At 44.2% G+C, this 20,212-nt stretch overlaps 1 protein-coding gene across 3 annotated transcripts in view; it reads right to left on the bottom strand.

The window, feature by feature from the left end:
• The window catches only part of CRHR2 (corticotropin releasing hormone receptor 2), a 151,668-nt gene that overhangs the window by 45,215 nt on the left and 86,241 nt on the right, over window positions 1-20,212 (bottom strand). For all 3 annotated transcript variants that reach the window (XM_064703825.1, XM_064703823.1, XM_064703824.1), the window contains one exon: window positions 13,571-13,677. In XM_064703825.1, the coding sequence (XP_064559895.1) occupies window positions 13,571-13,677 (107 nt within the window). The remainder of the gene's footprint in view (window positions 1-13,570; window positions 13,678-20,212) is intronic.

The following is a 20,212-nucleotide window of genomic DNA, read 5'->3' as shown; positions in this document are numbered from 1 at the left end:
CCAGGAGAGCACCTGGGTCTGAACCATCCTGCTCTGGGCTGTCCTCTGTGCATCTCCCTGCCCACAAATGTCCTGCAGCTCCCCTTCACCTCTGTGTTTCATTCACTCCCTCCAGGTCCAGGATTAGCAAATGAAAGGATGAGTTTGAAATATTGCTTCTAGGGAGAGAAGGAGGCAAGGGACTAAAACTAAAGAAATTCAGGTGAAACTGTGAATTATTGAGATGAAATGAGTTGCTTTTGAGAGCTTTAACAACAAAACAGATTTGGCACACTTGAATGTATTTCTTGGCAAAGGTAAGATAAAGGAGTGGGGAAAAAAATCCTTGCTGCAGGCATCTATTTAGATAGAGATATATTTAGATATTTTTTAGTTTAATCATTCCATAAGCTGGAACATCACTAAATCTGGCTGGGGAAATCTTATTGCCACAAGATTTACAGCAGGACATTGGTCTGGACACACAGGCAAACAGGATCAAATAAAGAGTTGTAGATTTTTGGATCATAAAAAAGAGATTTTCCCTCAGTCATCAAAACCACATTGCCTTCTTTGACAAACTCAGTGGGCTTGATGATCTCTTCTCTTCCAACCTCAGCAATTCTATGGTTCTATGTTTTTATCTAGTGCCTACATGATCTTTGTGCTCCTTCATGCTTGGTTCCTACTGGTTTTAATTCTTTGCCCATCACTTTGCATCTTTCAGATTTTTAGTGGAGTCTGTGCAGGACCCAGAGCAAGAGGGTCTGGTCTGTGTTGGAAACCCTCAGTTTTAACAGATAATCATCAAAACACTCCTCGTTTTCAAAAAGCCCTGTTTCTTGAGGGAAGGTATGTTCCTGGTGTAAAATGAAGTATATAAATGTGGCCAGCAGCTGGAATTGACCAAAATGAAGCCTAAACCTTTGGCTTTGGACATAGAATAGGCACAGGTGGCTCTACTGTCCCACTGCCGTGAGCAAAAGCCATTTTTGGTATGAATAACCTCACACCTCTGGCCCATTCCCTTCTGGGGACACTGGCTGTGTGGCTTGCATGGTAAATACCTCCTTTTACCTGCTAAAAAGCTTCCTGCTTTTGGGGCTAGCAGAGCCATGAAAGATAACCTGAGAGATGTCTGAAAGTGTCACAGACTTTATAACTCAGGCAGTGATGTGACCCCAAGCACAGAATGGTTTTAATCTTTTTTCTAATTTTTTTTCTCTTTTATTTTCTTTTAATAAGAGTCCCAACTGGACACTGAAAGTTTGGTATTGCTCACAATGAGCCCAGAGCCCATTGCTCTTTCCTCTAACTACCACCAGCACAGAAATCAGTGGCAATAATGCAATTCACAGCCAAGGGCAGGGAAAACTTGAGGAATAACTGTGTCAGGTTTGCAGTGGGGAGGAGGAATCTGCAGGATAATAAAGTGTGTGGAGGCTGCAGGGCACAGCAGGGCTGCAGTCCCTGGAACAGGGGAACAATCTCTTGGCAGGCCCTGAGAAAGCTGCTCTCATTTTCAGGCACTGCTGGTGGGTGCAGTTATTGTAATTTAGCAGGCATAATTTTATTCTAATTTAGCAGGTATAAAGCATCTGGAGGGGTGCTGAGGAAAGGGTCTCCCCATTCCAGGCTTTTTTCAGTGAGACTGCTCTGCTGGGCTCAGGAGCTCACCCTGTGCACAGAATTCACCTCTGCAGCCAGGCTGGAGTCTGAGATGGGCACTGAATGAAGGAAAATTCCCAAACTGGGCAGCAAAAGTGCTGAACAACAGGAGAGCTGTAGCACAGCTAATGTTTGCTGAAAGGACAAAGCTGACCTTGTCACACTCATTCATCTCAAAGCCTGAGGAAAAAAAACCTTCAGTATACTCACAGGAGTCATTTATCCTCCACAGGTCTTTTCCTGGCTCTTGGTAGACAGGAGGTAGCTTAAATTTATGAGCCTTAATTTAAATGTAAATACTCCTGTTATTAATGAAAATGACCTGTCCCATATTGAAAACTTAAACACTCCTATCAGTCTTCTATGCCAATGAGCCCCACAATTCTTTCTCCTTGATTAATTAAAGTAACCAAACCTGTGCTCCAGGAGCAGCAATAACTGCCCTCACAGGCAGCATAGAAAAAGAATATTCCTATAACTCTGCAACTGGCAGGAGGTGGAATTTAGAACACATCAAGCTGTGTTAAAAGATAGTGAACTGAGCTTTTCTGGAGGCACGGGGGTTGGCAGGAATGAATTCCCCCAAAATCCAGAAGCTAAGGAATTGGGGTTTGTTCTTACCTCAGGAGGGGTATATCCCAATCTGGGGGTGGTGGCATTGGCAACATGAAGAAAATGAGAGCACAGAGAGCAGAGAGCTGCCTCTCAAGAGGGAAAGAATCACCTGGGAGAGGGGAGAAATGGAAGCTGAGGGGACTGGGTGCTGAACTGCTGCTTCACACACAATTACAGCACTGCTGGCAAGGCATTGTGACTTACAGAGACACTAAGAGCTCCCCAGCCCAAAGGATCTGATGATGGAAGGTTTCCTATTCCTCTTCATGTCAGGTAACACCACTTATGCCATTTCCACTTGTTTTACAAGGCCTGATGTGTGCTGAATGGAGAAGAACAGCAGCACAAATCACCACCCCAGAGATCCTGAAGGCTGGCACATCACAAGACACCACAGACTGAGCTACAGGCTTCCACTGAGGAGGAATTCATCATTTCCTTCCTACTCTAATCCTTTTCAGATAAAAATCACTGTTCAAAGCTTTGGCTGGACTCTTCTGCTGGCTCTTCCCTGTTGCATGGGTCTGAGGATGGATGGAATAAAGAGAGAAGGTGCAGCAATTCACTGACCATAAACCCAAAGATTGAGGTCAGAACATAAAGACATAAGAACTTCCATGTCCACCCAGACCAATGTGCCATCCAGGCTGGACTCAGTCCCTGAGGGGATCAGTAAAAATTAATTTGGGAAAGAGTGTTGGAAACAAGAGAGTTGAAATGAAAATCAGTCCTTGCTCTTACCCCCCTGCTCCTGGCAGTCAGGAGATATTCCTGATTCAGAAGCTGCATTTGAATGCATTAAATGCCCTCAGTGGTGGCCCCAACTCCTCCCAGGAGTCACTGGACTCCTTTTGTGGCTTAGGTTCACTGGGGTCAGACCATGGATTGACTGAAGAGCTCATAACCTGTTATTCACAGCAGAACATCTTTGCCTGTGTGGGTTCCTCTTCTCTGCTTGTCTGCCCACTCCCAAGGGCTGGGTGAGGAGACATTTCCTCACAAATGCACCCCTCCTGCCCTGTGGGAGCTGCAAGGTGAAGGAACAGAAAAGGCCTGGATCTGAACAGCAAGAAACTGCTGATCCATGGGCTGTGAGAGCAAACTGGGAGGACTACTGGTGCTGCACCCTGCAGTCATACAGTTCAGGCCGCAATTTCACTTCTGGCTGCGCCTGAGAGCAGATTTTGGGCAGGAAATATCCCCCTGAAATACAGCAGGGTCAGACAGGCACGAGCTAGGGGTGTGTGTCACCCTGAGTGAAGGAGCAGGCAGAAGGAAAAGGATTTCCTTGAGAAAAGGACAGACAATTTCTGACATGGAGAACAAAGATATGGCCGCTGGAGGCATCTTGGCTTTGTAAATGAAAGGATTCCTTGTGATTTCTTAAGAATCAGTGCTTTCCCTGCTGAAAGGTATCGAGATACCTCCTCCTGAAAGGGCAGGAGGTTCTGATGAGGGCCTGATGCACAGGAGCCCTGCTGTGGGTTTAGCAGAGGTGTCCTCATCTCCTCATGTTTTCATGTCTTCACACCCTCATGTTTTCATCTCCTCATGTTTTCATGTCTTCACATCCTCATGTTTTCATGTCTTCACATCCTCATGTTTTCATCTCCTCATGTTTTCATCTCCTCGTGTTTTTCTGTTTTCATGTCTTCACATCCTCATGTTTTCATGTCTTCATGACCCAGACAACTGGTTAAGGGATAAGAAGCACAAATACCATTCTCTATCCTTCCATTCCATTTGGAGGGAATGATGAAGAAAGGAAGAGCCAGGAGATCATCAATACCTGGCTCTGAGCATGGTGTCACCAGGAGAATTTTGGGGATTTTTCATTGTGGGTTGGTCTACATGACACCAAACCTGTTTCAAAGGCTGGCGATGTGAGGTTTTGGGTAGAGGTGCAGCAAGTGACAGCACACTCCCATGGGATTTGGGATAAGCCTCCCTCTCACCACACACACATACAGAGCACTCAGCTCAGCTCTGCAGCAAGCTGGACACGAAGAAGCAATTAAGGTGAAAGCCAACATGCTTCTCCTTGGCCTTTCTAATGAGTAAATCAAGACCCAGGTGTATTGTGAGAAATTGCACACAAGAACCCCTTTATTTGATCTGAGAACAGACCATGTTGTTCCCTGACTCAGTTTCCAGCCACCAGCATCCTGAACTGTGTGCAGGTGTCAGAGATGGGCCCCCATGAAGGAAAACAGCAGCAAAGGGGAAAAAAACCCAAAATTCTCCAGCAGCTGACTGCAGCCTGGGTCAGAGGTGGGCAGGAAGAGCTTCTGATTGTTGGCAGAGAGAGGATGTCCTGCTTATTAATCCCACCAAATTACCTTAATTGTGTGATTCTACAGAGAAAGCAGAGAAATAGAAACCCAATTCCTTTTACTTGCAAAATTGTGAGATCTGGAAAGGCAGAAAGAAAATCACATCAATTCTTTCTGTAAAGGTGGCCTCACTGATACAGAAATGGACATCTATAAATAGCCCTGCCAAAACTCAAAGTCGTTTTCTGTTGATTTATTGGGTTTTTTCTCACTCTATCCATACAGTGGTATTTTTCCTCTGGGATGCACAGAGCCACTATTTTCTGATTCAAAGCATGAGACAAACAATTAACATTAGCAATCATAATAATGTGCCAGCATGGTTGAAAGCTCGCTGAATCAGTTGAATTATCTGCATTGAAATAATTGCAAATGAAAACTTTATTAAGGAAGCTTGGAAACCTTCTATTAATTCATGTAGTATTCCATTAATAATGATGTTCAATTAAGACTGCTGTCCCAAAGTCTCTCTGGAAACAGCTGACAGGAGAAATAGGAGTGCACTTTGCTGGAGCTCTTCCCATCCCACGACTGGAATACACCAGAAGGAGAAACATGGACAATACTTAAAAAATTATTTCCCCTCTTTAGTCTTTTCCAAGGCAGGCAAAGCACATCCACAAGCCATAAATGGCACAGAGTGGGAAGAATACCTCCCAGCAAGTCATTTCCCAGGCTCTGTGCCTGTCAGGGCCTATTTGCTTTCACCCACATGGAAGCCTCCCCTGAGGTCCGCACGGTTTCTTTCCCCTGTGTGCTCCATCAGTGACATATTCTGGAGCTGCTAATGCTTCCAGATGGGAGCAGCAGCTGGAGAGGCTGGCAGGGAAAATCAGATCCTTTGTGGCAGTGGCCTGGGGGAATGGAAATATTCCTACAAGGAAAGCAAGGGAGGAATGGAAGCCTGGAAGGAGGTGACAGCTTTATCAGGAGGGCAGGAGTGAAATGCTCAGGTGAAGAGGAGAAGCAGCAGCTTCCATCCTAAAAATAAACCCACTGTGGAAGCATCTGTGTGTTTGTCTTTTCCAAAGCTTCTCTCTCCTGCTTTCAAGCCAGTTTTTAATCACAGGACGTGGGGCATCCTGCCTGCTTTGGACACAAGGGCTTCCAGCACTGATGTTCCAGGGTGGGAAGGATGCAGCCAACACAACACACAACAGGCAGGGCAGCCCCAGACTGGCTGTGCTCACTACTTAAATAAGGGAGAACTCAAATTCCCTTAAATAAGGGAAACCCAGCCCCTGCAAACTCCATAAACACAACTCCAACCTTGACTGTGCCATCAAGACACCACCGGAGAGAATTCTCAATTTTCACAAGAATTTTAAAAATACAGATGACTTTATTTAGTGCAGCATGGGTTTGTGGCTGAAGAAAAATATTTAGGACTCTGCTCTAATTTGCTCTGCTCAATGGTGGTCAGATGCCAGTAATTTCTGAACAAAGAGAAAACAGGGCTGCAAAGTATCTTTTTGAGCAGAAAGCACCTTGCATCAAAGGTTTTCTGACACAGGTTGCAGTTATCAGTCCACACTGTGGAAAGGTGAATGTTTTCCATGGAGAGTGGCCACTGCAGGGGGATTGCACAAATCAGAGACAGGACTTCAGAAGCCACACAGTGAGAGCTCAGAGTGGCTGATCTGCCTTACAGCTGCTGTTTGGGGAAATACAGTGCACAGCATGTCCTCAATCATAATCCCCCCATGGGATTATACAAAAAAATAAAAATATTCTGAAACCAAATTAATTTAAATGACCAGCTATTGAATTCAAAGGTTAAGGGGTTTTTTGTTTTTTTTTTTTTTTTTTTTTTTTTTTTTTACCTGTAATACAATTACACAATTAGCAAAGTTTATTACATTATCCACATTTGCAGATACTGTGGTGATAAACCAAGGAGGAAAGTCTGAACTTGCTGATGCTGCTGTTCACACTCTCCTTGGCCTCATTTATACCAAGACATGGCGTGAAATATTTAATTATTTTGGAGCATTTGGCCAGGAATTCAGGAAAGACTGGCAACCTCCCAGATAATCATTCCTGTGCTTGCTCTAAATTCCTCATTCTCATGGTGCTCACTGGGCATTAGGAATCGTGTCCAGTGGCTCAGCCTGGGCTCATCCCCAGGGAAAGCTGCTGCTCCCATAACAGGCAGAGGCACCCCAGAACTACCAGGGGTGCCCATGGCCCATTTAGGGGTGACAGAAATGTCTACCTTTCCCCTTTCTCATGTTTTAGCTGACAGAGCCAAGTGAAGCAGCAGAATTCACAGGACCACGGAATTGGTTAGGCTGGAAAAGACCTTGGGATCATCAAATGCAACCATTGACCCAGCACCCCTAAACTCTGTCCCCAAGTGCCACATCCACAAGTTTTTTGAGCATTTACAGGGATGGTGACTCCACCACTGCCCTGGGCAGCCTGTTCCAGTGCCAGACCACTCTTTCAGTGAAGAAATTTTCCTTAATATCCAACCTAAACTGCCCCTGACAGAACTTGAGCCCATTTCCGTTCTCCCTGTCCCTGTTCCCTGGGAGCAGAGCCTGATCCCCCTGGCTGTCCCCTCCTGTCAGGAGCTGTGCAGAGCCACAAGGTCCCCTCTGATCCCCCTTTTCATCAGGCTGAGCCCCTTCCCAGCTCCCTCAGCCCCTCCTGGTGCTCCAGACCCTTTCCCAGCTCTGTTCCCTTCTCTGGACATCCTCCAGCACCAAAATTATCTTTTAGATTAGGCAGAAGAGAAGGTTCCTGAGTGCTGAACAACTACAGTGGAGTTAGTGAGGGACCCACATGTGCAATCCCATAAGTGAAAACTGAAATTGAACCATTTAGCACTTGCACAGCTGCAGGTGCATCTGCAGTTCATAACTCTAAACATCATCTTGAAAACATATTCTCTGATTTTCCTTCCCAGAGATGACTCAGGATGTGTTTTTTTTTTTAAATCAAATTACACTCCTGAGCATGATTCATATATAAACTATAAAGACCTAACTTTGCTTTCTTCATTTCTCTGAAATGTTGGAAAAGTTGCAATGTTTTCTCCACTGTTCCCAAAACCATTCCATCATCATCAGAAGTAGAACACAGACAAGTTTTAGCTTGACAGTCAACATAGATCTAGAGCAGTTCTATAATCAGAATTCAAACAAGTTCATGTCCATCTCCTAAAACTCACAGCCAAAATCTTGGCAGCAACAGAAACATACCAGCAGTGACAAACTTCTAGCACAGGATAGAAAGTGGTCTCCCAACCTCAGGTTAAGAAAGGAACTGAGCAAAAACATTAAATAAGTTCCTGATACTCTAATTTGACTCAATTTTTTTCCTCTACCACGCTGCTCTGGGCTGTAAATCCTCCTTTCATACCCACTCACAAATGTGTCTGCAGAGCACCCATACCCATTTTTCCTTGCACTGACACTGTCCTTGATCATAAGCAGCTCTTCAGTTTGCAGTGTTTATCCCATGGTGTTGTATTTATAGGCAGCAACAACACTCCTCAGTGGCTTTCATTGTGCTAGGTTACAATACCATGATTTCAGATGCAGCTTGTGAAACCTTTCACATTTTAAGAACAGAGCTCTCTGGGCACACTTTTAATTACTGGTATTGTTGCAGGAGCTCATGAGGGCCCTGCTGTCTCAGGTTTTATTTTGTGAGGGGTAGGCTCTACACAAAGAGTGTAAAGAACAAGTCCTGCACATGTGAGATGAAAAAGGAACGAGTAAAGGCAGTGGGAAGCAAAGGCAATGGCCTGGGGTTAATCAACAGGAGAAGTGTTCCTGGCCTTCATCTGAGTTCATCAGATGAGACTCTTCACAGAGATTCAGGCAGTACAGGCACTGCAGATGTTTTGTATTTAAAGATGCCCCCCTCAGTGGGTTTGTTCTGATTTACAGAGCTCCATAATTTTCATTCCTGCCTGTGGGAATTGGAAAAGCAAAACCTTCCACAGACACTGAAAGATTTGATCTGCAACCTTAGAAGCTTAGATTGATTTAAAAATATAGTACACAGACATTAGGCAGAAAAATCATAAACTGATGTTTCTACAGTTGCAAGTAAGAATATGCCTTAAATAAGTGAAAAAATGTATTAATAAGATAGTGAAAGGTTTATATTGTAAAAGTGTAGTTGTACAGAATAAGCTGAGTTTAGAAGTTATAATAGAAGCATATATGTGCATGTGAGACAGAAGCCTATTGAACAAAAGTATTCAAAGTGCAGCAGAAAAGAGTAAAAGTGATAGATTAGAAAAGCAAAATAAACCCTATAGCAAGTGTTTGTTAAATTAGAAAGTCCTATATTACCTTGCAATGAAGAAACTTGTGACTACTCTTTAGCTATGGCTGACTGTCTGCTCCTCTAAAATCTCACAGCCTCTGAGAGTGATGTTTATTTGAGCAATAAATCCTCCTTAACCCAAAAATAGCCCCATCCCCTCATTGTTAGCAGAGATACCTGCCTTTCTCTGTGGTTTTCACTGTGGACTGTTACAGGGTGGCACGGAGCCGTGTTCAAACCCACACTGCCCCCAGCCCAGCCGAGGATTCATGGGGAAGTTTAAAATTGCATTTGTTGAATCATGAATGAAGGCTCTGCTGCTGAAGTGGCAGATGGGACAGACTGAGCTGGGCTGGGTGGGAAGGCAGGAGGTGAGGGGGACATGGAGCACTGACATGAGCTCTGTTAAGTGATATCCTAACCTGGGACTTGCTCCTTCCTCCTGCTCCATGAGAAAAAAGGATTGTGCTTTAGATGTGGAGCCTGCTCTGCTTTAATCACATCAGAAACTTCATCCTTTTAAAGGCAAACCAGAACTAATGGTGCACATCTCCTCTCCACCTGAGATATCCTGCAGGTTCTGAGAGGTGTCACTTCACTCTGCTCTATGAAACCTGCTCTCTATTGATGCTCTGCATTTCTCCTGACAGGTTTCTACAAATTATTTCATCAAACTCTTCCATTCTTACAAACAGAGGCCTGCAGCAGCAATCCTGCCAAGCCTGCAGCAGACTGAAGAGAAACAGGGTAATTCAAAGGAGCTTGGACAGGAGAGGATAAAGAAAAGTAGATAGAAGATGGTTGAGGGGAAGAAAATAAAAAAGGAAGTGATTACATTGTTTGACAAAAAAAAATTATTCCAGTCTTTTGGGGAGAAATAATATGTGGGATTTAGGAAATCTGTGTGTAATCATAAAAAAGAATGGGGACACTGCCTCAGGTCTGTGAGAAAAAACATATCAGATGCTTTACTGGGAAATAGAAAGAGCTAAATTTAAGGGCTACAAGAAAGCAGAATTTCCCTCAAAACCTCAATTTGCTTTCACTGCCACCACAGCAGTGACAGAAGATGTTATGACAATGTTTGTGGGTTTGGTTGTTTTTAGAGCTGCCTTTATCCAGCAAGGACATTGCATTTTAAATCTCCAGCCTGTGTTCCTGTCAGCACTGTCCTTTATTGGATTCAAAACTCAGCAGGGACGTGGATGCTTCCCACAACAAATACCTTTCTTCCCCTACTTCTTTTCTGATAAGCACTGCACAAATAAAACTTCTTCTGATGGAATCCACTCAGGTCACTGCTGGCCACTGCCAGCACACTGTTCAATGACAAGTCAGGAGTTTTACAAAGGATTCCTATTCTACCTCAGAGGATGCTCTAACAGCACAGTGACAAGGGAAAATCCAGGACTAAGCAATTTGGGTTTCTGCATTATCAGCAACAGCAAAGGAAAAATGGGATTCAAAACAAGTGTTTTAATACTTTGGAACTTTTATTTTAATTTTTTTTCTTCAGCTTGATTGTTATTACTGATAGCAGAATTCCTCCTATGGAAAATTTCTGCTTCAGCAGTGTGAGATTGTGATTCTGTGGGATGATGAGGCTGAGTCAGTGGAGGGAGGGAGGGAGCAAACCTTGACTATTAATGAGAACAAACAGACTGAGAGTCCCAGCAGTGCAGATCCATTCAACAATGCCAAGTGAAGGGCCCTGAGCAGATCTCCCCAAGGCCTGTATTGGAGATCAATCCACTTCTGCAGCACACTTTGTGCACAAATCCTTTGTTTTTCCTTCTGGCTGAATTCTTTTCTGTTGGTGAGTTTGTTTGGTTTTGCATGGTACAGACAGAACAGCTCTCACAATTTTAAGACAACCAACATTTAGACCTTGAGAAAGTGATATTGACTTGCTGCCACAGTGACTCACTGGCATTCAGCAACTGTGCCAGCAACAATCAAGGCCACTCCTTCACTTCTTATTATTTAGGTGCTAAATGAAATGTTTACTGGTTTGGTTGTCATTGCAAAGGTTCAGATGTGACAGAACTGGAGAAAACAAGGCTAAAATGGGTGCTCACAGGAAAAGGGGGCCCTGGCTGAGCTCTCATCCCCTCCCAGCTGTGTTGGGGACACAAATGGCAGATGATTTCATCACCTGCTGCTACACCTGAGATTCCTGACCCTTTAAACACTGTGATTGCTCAGTGTTTAGGGCAGCAGGACTTTGCTGCTAAATGGAGGGTGGTCTGGGAACAAAGGATGAAGTTGCCTAAGGAACAGAGGAAGAATGAAGCTGGGTACAAGGGGACAGGATACATTTGGAAAAGTAGGGTTGAGATCCAGTTCCTTCCCCTTTCTCAGTTCAGCACAAGTGAGGACTAAGCCCCACTGGGCTGGGGCAGCACCAGTGATGGTGAAGCTCATTTCCAAAAGCAGAACACCTTCCTGACCAGCTGAACAAATCCTTTATTGGATTCAGAACAGCAACACCTTTTGCCACACCAGCCAAATATTTCACCTTCTCCTAAAACCCCCAGAGTGAAAGATCCCAAAGTCTTCCCAGCAGTTCAGCTCCAACAGAGCAGGTGTGCTCCGAAATAGGCTCACACTGCAACACTGGGGAAGAAGCACAAAAACTGGGAGCAGATGTAAAAATTGAATCTTCCTGGGGATCCTCTATTGAGGACTTCAATGAAGATTCACCCTCCTTGAATCTTCCTCTATTGTCATCCTCAGCAGGGACTCATGGAGCGAGGTAGATGGATGGAGTAGGGCAGGAATAAAGAACTGGTACATTCCTACTTTAGGTCAAGATGAGAAACTATCAGATTGTATTTTTTTTTGGCCAGGAATTACCTAAATTCTCTCCTTTCACCCAATTCCATCATACCTTTTTCCATCCAAAATAAAAAAGCATTAAAAAGGCCCCAAATAATAGAAATTAATTATCAAAACGGATTTGTTCTTGGGGCACTTTATAGAGGTAAATTTGACAAAGATGTCCATAACCCAAAATTTGGGTAGGGACAATCTGTAATGAAACATGAATTTGGGTTGCCTTCTCTGGAACATCTCTAGAACTTTAGAAAATTGATATATATTGAAAGACCCTGAGGAATCTCATGCTGGTTAACTCTGGCTGCACACTGGACACGTTTTGCAATGTGAATTTGAAGAGATGGACTATCTTAATTCACAGCATGTACAGGAAATTCTTAATTGCTACTACTCAGTTGTTGTTTCTAATGTTGAAGCTGAGTGCAGAATTTAAACCTTAAGTTTAAATAACAGAAGAACAATTTAGAAGAATGTAGGTGAGCCACCTCCGTGTTTGAAGCTGGATAACATTTATATCATCCTACCTAATTGTTTTTTGTGTTATTTACTCAAGCATTTATAAAAGAGTGAGCATGAAAGCAGGGAATATAGCTCCTGCAATGAATGATTTGCATTCTTTATTCATTGCAAATTAATTCAGGTCTCCAAGCACTGTGGGAATTAGCTTTATATGCACTGTAGAGGGCTTGTAATGGAAGTTTAAACTGATGCATCATAAAAGTTCCCATTTAATGTTTTAAGGTGCTTTTTTGTTTCCATTAGCATAGATTATTCTGTTTATAGATGCTGGAGTGCGAGAAGATTCCTATTGTTATTAGAAAAGGCCTTGTTAGGGATGCTCAGAAGACTTAGCAGAGACTTTGGGGATGCTCTGCTCCAGAAAAAGAGTAATTCTTGCACTGAGATCACTGCCAATCATCCTGCTGTCCTCCTGGCCAGGGGGAGGATGTCCTCCACCCACAGTTTATCCTCTGCTATTAGAACAGAAGGTTTTTCTCAAGGATTATCATTGCACAGCTCTCAGTGGAGCTGGTTTTGAGGTTAAACTCTCCTGGACAACACAGCACAAATTATACAGAAATGCCAGGCATGGAATCCAAGAAATAAAATAGAATTAACCCATCAGGCCACTCCTATGAAAATATATCCTGTGATTCAGGCTGTGGACATACATGTGATGACAGATCCACATCTATTTGTTTTCCACCAATTTGCCTTTCCTCCTGTCCTTTCTCTTCCCTGCAGCCCTAATTTTGCTTTCTCTGACATCTCCATTTCCCAAACTCCCTTCTGTACCCTGGACCAGATCAGGGAAGGGTTTCTATGCAGTCCCCTTGATTTGCATTCATCATTTCATCAGCACTGCTGGGGATTAAGCTCCACTAATGATGTTCCTCTTTTTATTAAGAAAACTTCTTAGCCCTTTAATGAAAGAAAAACCAAAAATTAAACCAAAGCAAAATGGAAAGATTTTGTTCTGTCTCCTTTGGTTTAGATCCAGGTTTCAGTTACCATGTTCTGCCTTGTGAGAAAACAAAACTTTCCCTCAAAACTTGCAACTTGACACACTCAGATCTTGGTCTCCCCTAATGAAGAACACTGTGCTCACAGAATTTTTTTGCTGCATCAATAAATCATGTTCAGTTCTTTCCCTGACCCAAACAGGCTTCAGCTCCTACGCTCAGGAGGAGCTCAACCAGCACATTAGTCAGGAAAACCACAGATCTGCTCAGGAATATAAAGCCATGACCACTTTCAGGACCATCCACGACCTGGACAGAGTCAGGAGAGGGCTGGAGCAACCCAGAAAGCGTCACAAAATTGAGTTAGAAACATGCAAACACATTACTCACCTCAAGCACAAGAAAAGCATAAAGGCAACTATGAGGGCGCCCACTGAAATACAGTGGCCCAGGTAGTTTATGATGAGAGCAATCTTGTAATGGAGCGCATACTTCCTCTGGAGGTAAAGAGATAACAGCATTAAATCAGCATCAGTCTCCAAGCACTGCCATCCAGGAACAGTTCAGCACTTCAGAAAACAGTCATTACTTTTATTTTTCTCAACTATATAATGATATAAGTACCAGGGCTGGCTGATGCCTCTGTGTAAGGCAAATATATTGTCCAGGCACACAGGCTTGGTGTCATTTCAGTTTGGGATTTGTCCACAGTTTCTTACAAATATATGCAAAACAAATTATCTTGTCTCCACTTTCCCCTTTTTTATTATTATTTTTTCCCCATTTCCTCAGATTTATTTGTTTAAAACCTTTGTCATTTTAGGTGACAAACCTAAAGACACATCTCAGAATTTCAGAAGTTATAAAACATCATTTTCTTAGGAAACAACACGGTCTTAATGAGCCAGGTTATGCCATTTTCCTACTCAAATGGCTTGGTTTTCACACAAAAATGTCAGCAAGAATAAATAACAAGCCTTTCCCACACAGGCAGGTTTTCCTCTGAGGGACATTCCTTGCAGGCTGTGATCTTTATCCTTCAAACCAAATCAGAATACAAACTGGAACCCAGTGGTGTTCCTTCAGTTCTGACAAACCAGGGATCCTGTTGTTTTTAGCAGCAACCCAAATATGTGGCGAAATTTTCTGTATTAGTGTCTATTTCATGTGGGGGAGATTGTTGGCAAGTTCTTGATCCTGTAAACAAAAAATGAAGTACAGAAGTGCTCCCATCTAAATCAGATGGGAGCACTTCTGTACTTAATTTTTTGTTTACCGATGAATTTAGGGATTTAGTGATGAAAATTTAGCCCTGCAGAAACATCTTTATTGGTGGTCTGCTGTTGGCTTTGGAGAAAGGAGAGGCATCTCCTCTCTTTGCCTGGCTAGGAAGAAGTAGAAAGACACTATTCAGATAAATACTGAAGACGGCTAAAAAGAGGTTTGCTACTGGAAGACTAAATGCCCCTGAAAAATATATTGATTGTTAGTTTTGACATTTATTTCCTTTCAAGTTAAGCAGATCTTTCCCCTTACTGGGATGTTGCCCTCCTTCAGAAGAACAAGGCTCTTAAAAACAAAACCACCTACATTTCCTCTGGTGATAAAAATATGAAAGTAAAATCCTACAAATGGCATCATTAAAAAAAAAATTGGTTGATTTTTTTTTTCATTTTTTTCCCTAACAATTTCCCTTAACATTTTACTCCAGTGAAAGGAATTTGTCAGTGAATGAATGTTTGGCTGAAAGTACAACCAGCAGCTGTAGCTCATCTGCTCCATTGTTCTGTGAAGATAAGCATCTCCCAGCACATTGCCAGAGAGCCAGGGAGCTCTCTTGGAATCATTTTTGTGCTGAAACCTGCCTGCATCTTCAGCTCACAGAGTAATGTGCTGTTTCTGGACACAACTCAACCACGCAGAGTATTTTTAAGTCTTTTATAAAATCCCCTAAAATAAACTTCCCCATCCACGGGCCCATTTTCTGAATCGCCTGGAGGTGAAAAGAAAAAAAAAAAGCAACAAAATGAAGCTGCAGAATTCAAATTTCACACTGTGTTTTATTCATCCTTCAGCTGAGGGGACACCTGAAGGGAAAGAAAAGTCACTTGACCTGCTGTGCCTACCTGTGCAATGCTGTTTTATTCAACAATGCCCTGGCAAACTGCAGGGCTCACTGACTCTCCTGCTTAATTTACAGAGCCAGAGGATCACAGAATATCCCAAGGGATGCAAAAGGATCATTGAATCCACTGCTTCTCACACCACTATCAAAACTCAAACCCATCTGACAAAGAACTGTTTTCAGAATTGCTCATTTAGGGCTAGAAATCTCCTGGAAGATGGCAAAAAAAAACCCAAAAAAAAACCTTGTGTTTTTCCAGCATGAGGTTCCTGCTCTTTAAGTCTGATCCTCCTTTGGCTCTTGAACGCTATTTGAACTTCACTCAAGTTTTAAGAAGGTGTGGTGCAAAACATGAGAAAATTAATTGGAAAAATAAACTTATGAAGATCCTGTTTGATGCACTGATGCTGAAGGAAAAACAGGCACGACTTTCGTATTTTCTGCTTCTGATGCTAACAAGGTTTCCTGAAGGCAAATTCAAACATCACAGAAACAAGAACTGCCTTGGTGCCTAGGGAAAACTAAACTGACAGGGTGGCAAGATCACTTTCCACCAGCCTACATGCAATCTGCATCTCTGCTGGAATGGGAGGCAGCGTCTTCAGGGCTGAAAAGCACGTGCCCAGAAAATCATGTGTTTGTTCCCCAAAGCTCAGCTCATGTCAAACACTTGCACAGCTCTTTTCTGGCTCGCCCTCTTGGACACCAATACATTTAAAATGTCAACAACCTTCTCCTGTTACCCAATATCCTTCTGTTTCAGGGAAAGATTCACTTCATAAAACAAAGATTTAAATTCTATTCAGGCTTAGGAGGAGGGTTGCTAGAAATGAGCTAGAAATTAGAAATGAGTTAGAGAAGGAGATCATAGAATCCTGGAAAGGTTTGGGTCAGAAGGGACCTTAATGATGATTCCTGCCATGGTCAGGAGTGCCAGCTACTAGAACAGGTTGTTCAGAACCCCTGACCTGATCCAATCTGATCTGGAACACTTCCATGGATGAGGAATCCATGGATGAGGAATCCAGAGATGGGGAATCCAGAGATGGGGAATCCAGAGATGGGGAATCCAGGGAAGAGGAATCCAAAGATGGGGAATCCAGAGATGGGGAATCCAGAGGTGGGGAACTGAGGGATGGGGAATCCAGGGATCAGGAATCCAGAGATGGGGAATCCAGCGATGGGGAATCCAGAGATGGTTTTACCCCCTGGCCACACCACTGTGATCCCATTCCATGACTTTAGACATGACAATCATGTTCCACCAGGCAGGGCAGAGATGTCTCCAGAGCTTCTAAAGCCTGGCAGAGGTGTCTCCAGAGTTTCCACACCAAGGAACGACAGCACAATGTCTTTACCTGCACTGGCATTGCACATCTTAGGCCTGCTGGGCTCCCCTCCAGGCTAATGACAGACTCATTCTGCCTAGGGCACTTTTCCCCTTGCTTCAGCTGCAATGTGACTGCTTAACCTGCCCTGAACAATTCAGTGAGTGATTTGAATCAATAACCAGCTAATAAGAGCACTCTCAGACCATCTGACAAGGATCTTGCTTCCTCTAACAGAACTCACTGACAGGTCCTGCCAGCGTTTACAGCTCATGTCTCCCTGGGAGGCTGCACAGCCACTGCCACTCAGTCACTTCCAATTTCCTCCCGGCGCCAGGATGATCTCAGCACCAGCACAGCTTAAGGACACCTCTCCAAAGACTTTCAGAAGCAACTGGGAAGTGTCTTTGTCATGCCAGATGACTCTGAGCTCACTGCTTTCCCATCCTGAGCCAGCTGGGAGCTGCTGTGGCTGAAGTGACCGTGCTCCCATGCAGGATACATTAGCCCGAGCCCAGCGTGGTGCTAACTCAGCTACTCAGCTTGAAGCCACCTCAAAGCATCAGCAGAAGCAAATTCACATACAGCTGCCACCGACCACAGCACCAAAGTTCCTGATTTACAGCTCTTTTTGGAGGCTAAGATGTTTTTTGTGCTGCCTGAGACGCTCACTTTTCTTCTAAGAAGAGCAGAGATTTGTGTTGGATTTTGTGAAGCCCTTTCAACACAGGAGCTTGTAGGCTGAGGAGAATCTTTCCATTTGTGCCACCAAACAGCCAGATGGATGAAAATTATGTCTATATCTTGTTTCTGTGCCTGGAGGAGGAGCCAGCTATTTGTTCAGAGGGTGAGGTCAGTCTGACAGGAGGACATTTGGGTGTCCCCAAGGCAAGGGTTAGGAGCAGTTGTGCACACACAGGCACTTTGGGTCCCCTGAGGTGCACTGGGGACACTTGTGATTCCCAGCTGGTCCTGGTGGGACCTCCATGGCTGAATCAGAATTTTTAAGGTTGGAAAAGACCTCTAAGATCATTGACTCCAACCATCCCATTCACCACTAAACCCTGTCCCCAGGTGCCACCTCCACAAGTTTTCTGAACACTTTCAGGGATGGTGACTCCACCACTGTCCTGGGCAGGCTGTTCCAATGTCTGGAAACCCTTTCAAAGAAGAATTTTTCACTAATACCCAGTCTAAACCTCCCCTGACACAACCTGGGGCCGTTCCCTCTCCCACTGCCCCTGATCCCTGGGAGCAGTTCCTGACTCCCCTGGCTGTCCCCTCCTGTCAGGAGCTGTGCAGAGCCACAAGGGCCCCCCTGAACCTCCTTTTCTCCAGGCTGAGCCCCTTCCCAGCTCCCTCAGGCACTCCTGGTGCTCCAGCCCCTTCCCCAGCTCTGTTCCCTTCTCTGGACATGAAGGACACAGGCATTCCAAAGGACATTTTAAACTACACCACACAACTACATTTAAGGAACTAGGTCTCAGTCAGAGTGGGAATCTAGCAGCAAATCACTCCCCAGAGCAGAGTTTTAGCAGCTGCTGCCACAGGTCTCACCCAGAAGCAGAGCAATGATGCATTAATATAACCCAGTGAATGGGTGTTACTGAGCTGATGCCCCCTAAGACTGACCCACAGCTGGAAAAACCATAAAATTTCTATTGGTACATTACCAAAACTCTGCCATAAAGCATGGGATTGATGTTGAAAAGTCCTGCTCCTGTCCCCTGTTATCAATCACTGAATTAAAACCATGTGATTCTTTAGCACTCTGCCTGTGAGTGGTCAAGCTTAAAAGTAGTGTTGGTTTTTTGGATTAAAAATAAACACAAGTCACAGGGCATTACCCCCCAGCTGATGTCCAGCATCTGCTAAACTCAGAAAATAACAATAGACCCACTTGTGTGCCTGAATCTCACCTTTAATCAAAATGGGATAAATCTGTGGGGATTGTTCCTTTTTTATATCTTTTTTTTTTTTGAGATCACAAAGTATTCATTTGTAACACTGAGCATTATGAGAGATTTCAAAAATATTCACAAATATTAATATTTGCAAAGCTTGTCACAAATCTTTAAAGATCTAATAAATGAGTTTTTAAGCCTCTGTAAGCAAGGGTGGGGGAACATCTGCACTTTCATCTGTTTAAGAAACATGCTATTTAAGGAGTTTTAAGCTATCACCATAGCTGCAAAATTTTTAAAAGCAAAAACAGAGAAAAGGGAATAATCCTGTCCTCTAGTCACAACACTTCTCCAGCCTTTTCAAATAAAACCCCTCTGTGTTTGCTTGTGCAGAGACAGCCACTGTTGGGAGCCATGCAAACACATAATGAGTGTTATTAAAATGCAGCAGCCTTTTCCTGAGTGGCTGCAGCTCCCTGCTCAGGTTTCTTGTACCACCGAAATCCCACCACAGATATCAAATCTTGGCCCAGCTCTGCTCCCCATTCTCCAAATCAGCACTGGCTGCTCCACATCCCCTCTCTTGCTCACTTTTAGGACATGGTCAGTCTGTCCCTCCAGTGTCCCAGCCTGTGCTGGCCCCAGCACTCCTGCAACAATGCACTGAGATGCTTTAGGGACCTGATTCATCCAAATAATGACCCAGCAGCAAGTTAGCTTTTCATTTTAAAATGAAAATTCATGGGAATGAGGGGCTGCACGGGGGTGGTCCCAGCTTAGGTTGGCCCAAATTGCCCTGGGAGCCTCTCCACTGTGCTAGAACACCTTGAATGTCCCCCTGGGTGGCAGCCAGGTACTGGCACAACTTTTTTTAATTCCTAGAAGCCTCTAGGAAAAGAAGGGGGATTAAATTCCCCAGGGGGTAAGAACAGGTTCCTCCTCAGCAGCTGGTGTGTTGTTATTTGTGATTCACTGGAGAAAACCCAGACTGACCACACTGGACCTTACAGGATGGATGCTGCACCACAGCCAAAGCATATCCTGGATCTTTGGGGTGCAGCACCAGCACACAGAGCCCCCAAGTTCTATATATGGGGTCTCATCTTCCTCCTCTCTGTCCCTGGCATGGCACAACTACAAGAACACAATGAGTTGAATGAATCCCAATGATGCCTCAGCTTTTGGCTTTTATAGTCTGAGCTTCATATCAGGGCATGGTGAGCTCTGTGCACAGAGCAGGGAGACAAAACAATTCCTGCTCCAGCTGGGCACCAAGGACAAATGATCCAAATCTCAGCCCAAGAGCACAAACACCGTGGGCTGGAGAGAGAAAAACAAGCAGGGTGGGACTGCCTGGGCTAAAGCTGGAATGGGACAATGAACTGCAAGGTGCAAATGGAGCAGAACTGATCCCAGGGAGAGAGCCCGGGAGCGCTCGTGCATTTTGGGGCCATTTTGGTTCATCTTGGGTGCAGCCCTGGCTGGGCTCTGGTGCTGCCCAAGGTGCATCCATTGAGGCCTCCTAATAAATCCTTACTTGTATTTTTTAGCTCTATCTAGTCTCTGATCCAGGTCAGCCTTCTCAAGGCATCACCAAAACAAACCAGTCTGACCTTCTGGGCTCCACCCTGGCTCCCAGAGGGAAAAGCCACTCCTGGCAGAGACAGCACAAAGC

The sequence above is a fragment of the Zonotrichia leucophrys genome, chromosome 2 (assembly GCF_028769735.1).
Source record: "Zonotrichia leucophrys gambelii isolate GWCS_2022_RI chromosome 2, RI_Zleu_2.0, whole genome shotgun sequence".
NCBI lineage: Eukaryota > Metazoa > Chordata > Aves > Passeriformes > Passerellidae > Zonotrichia > Zonotrichia leucophrys.
This window is presented reverse-complemented; position numbering and strand designations above follow the sequence as displayed.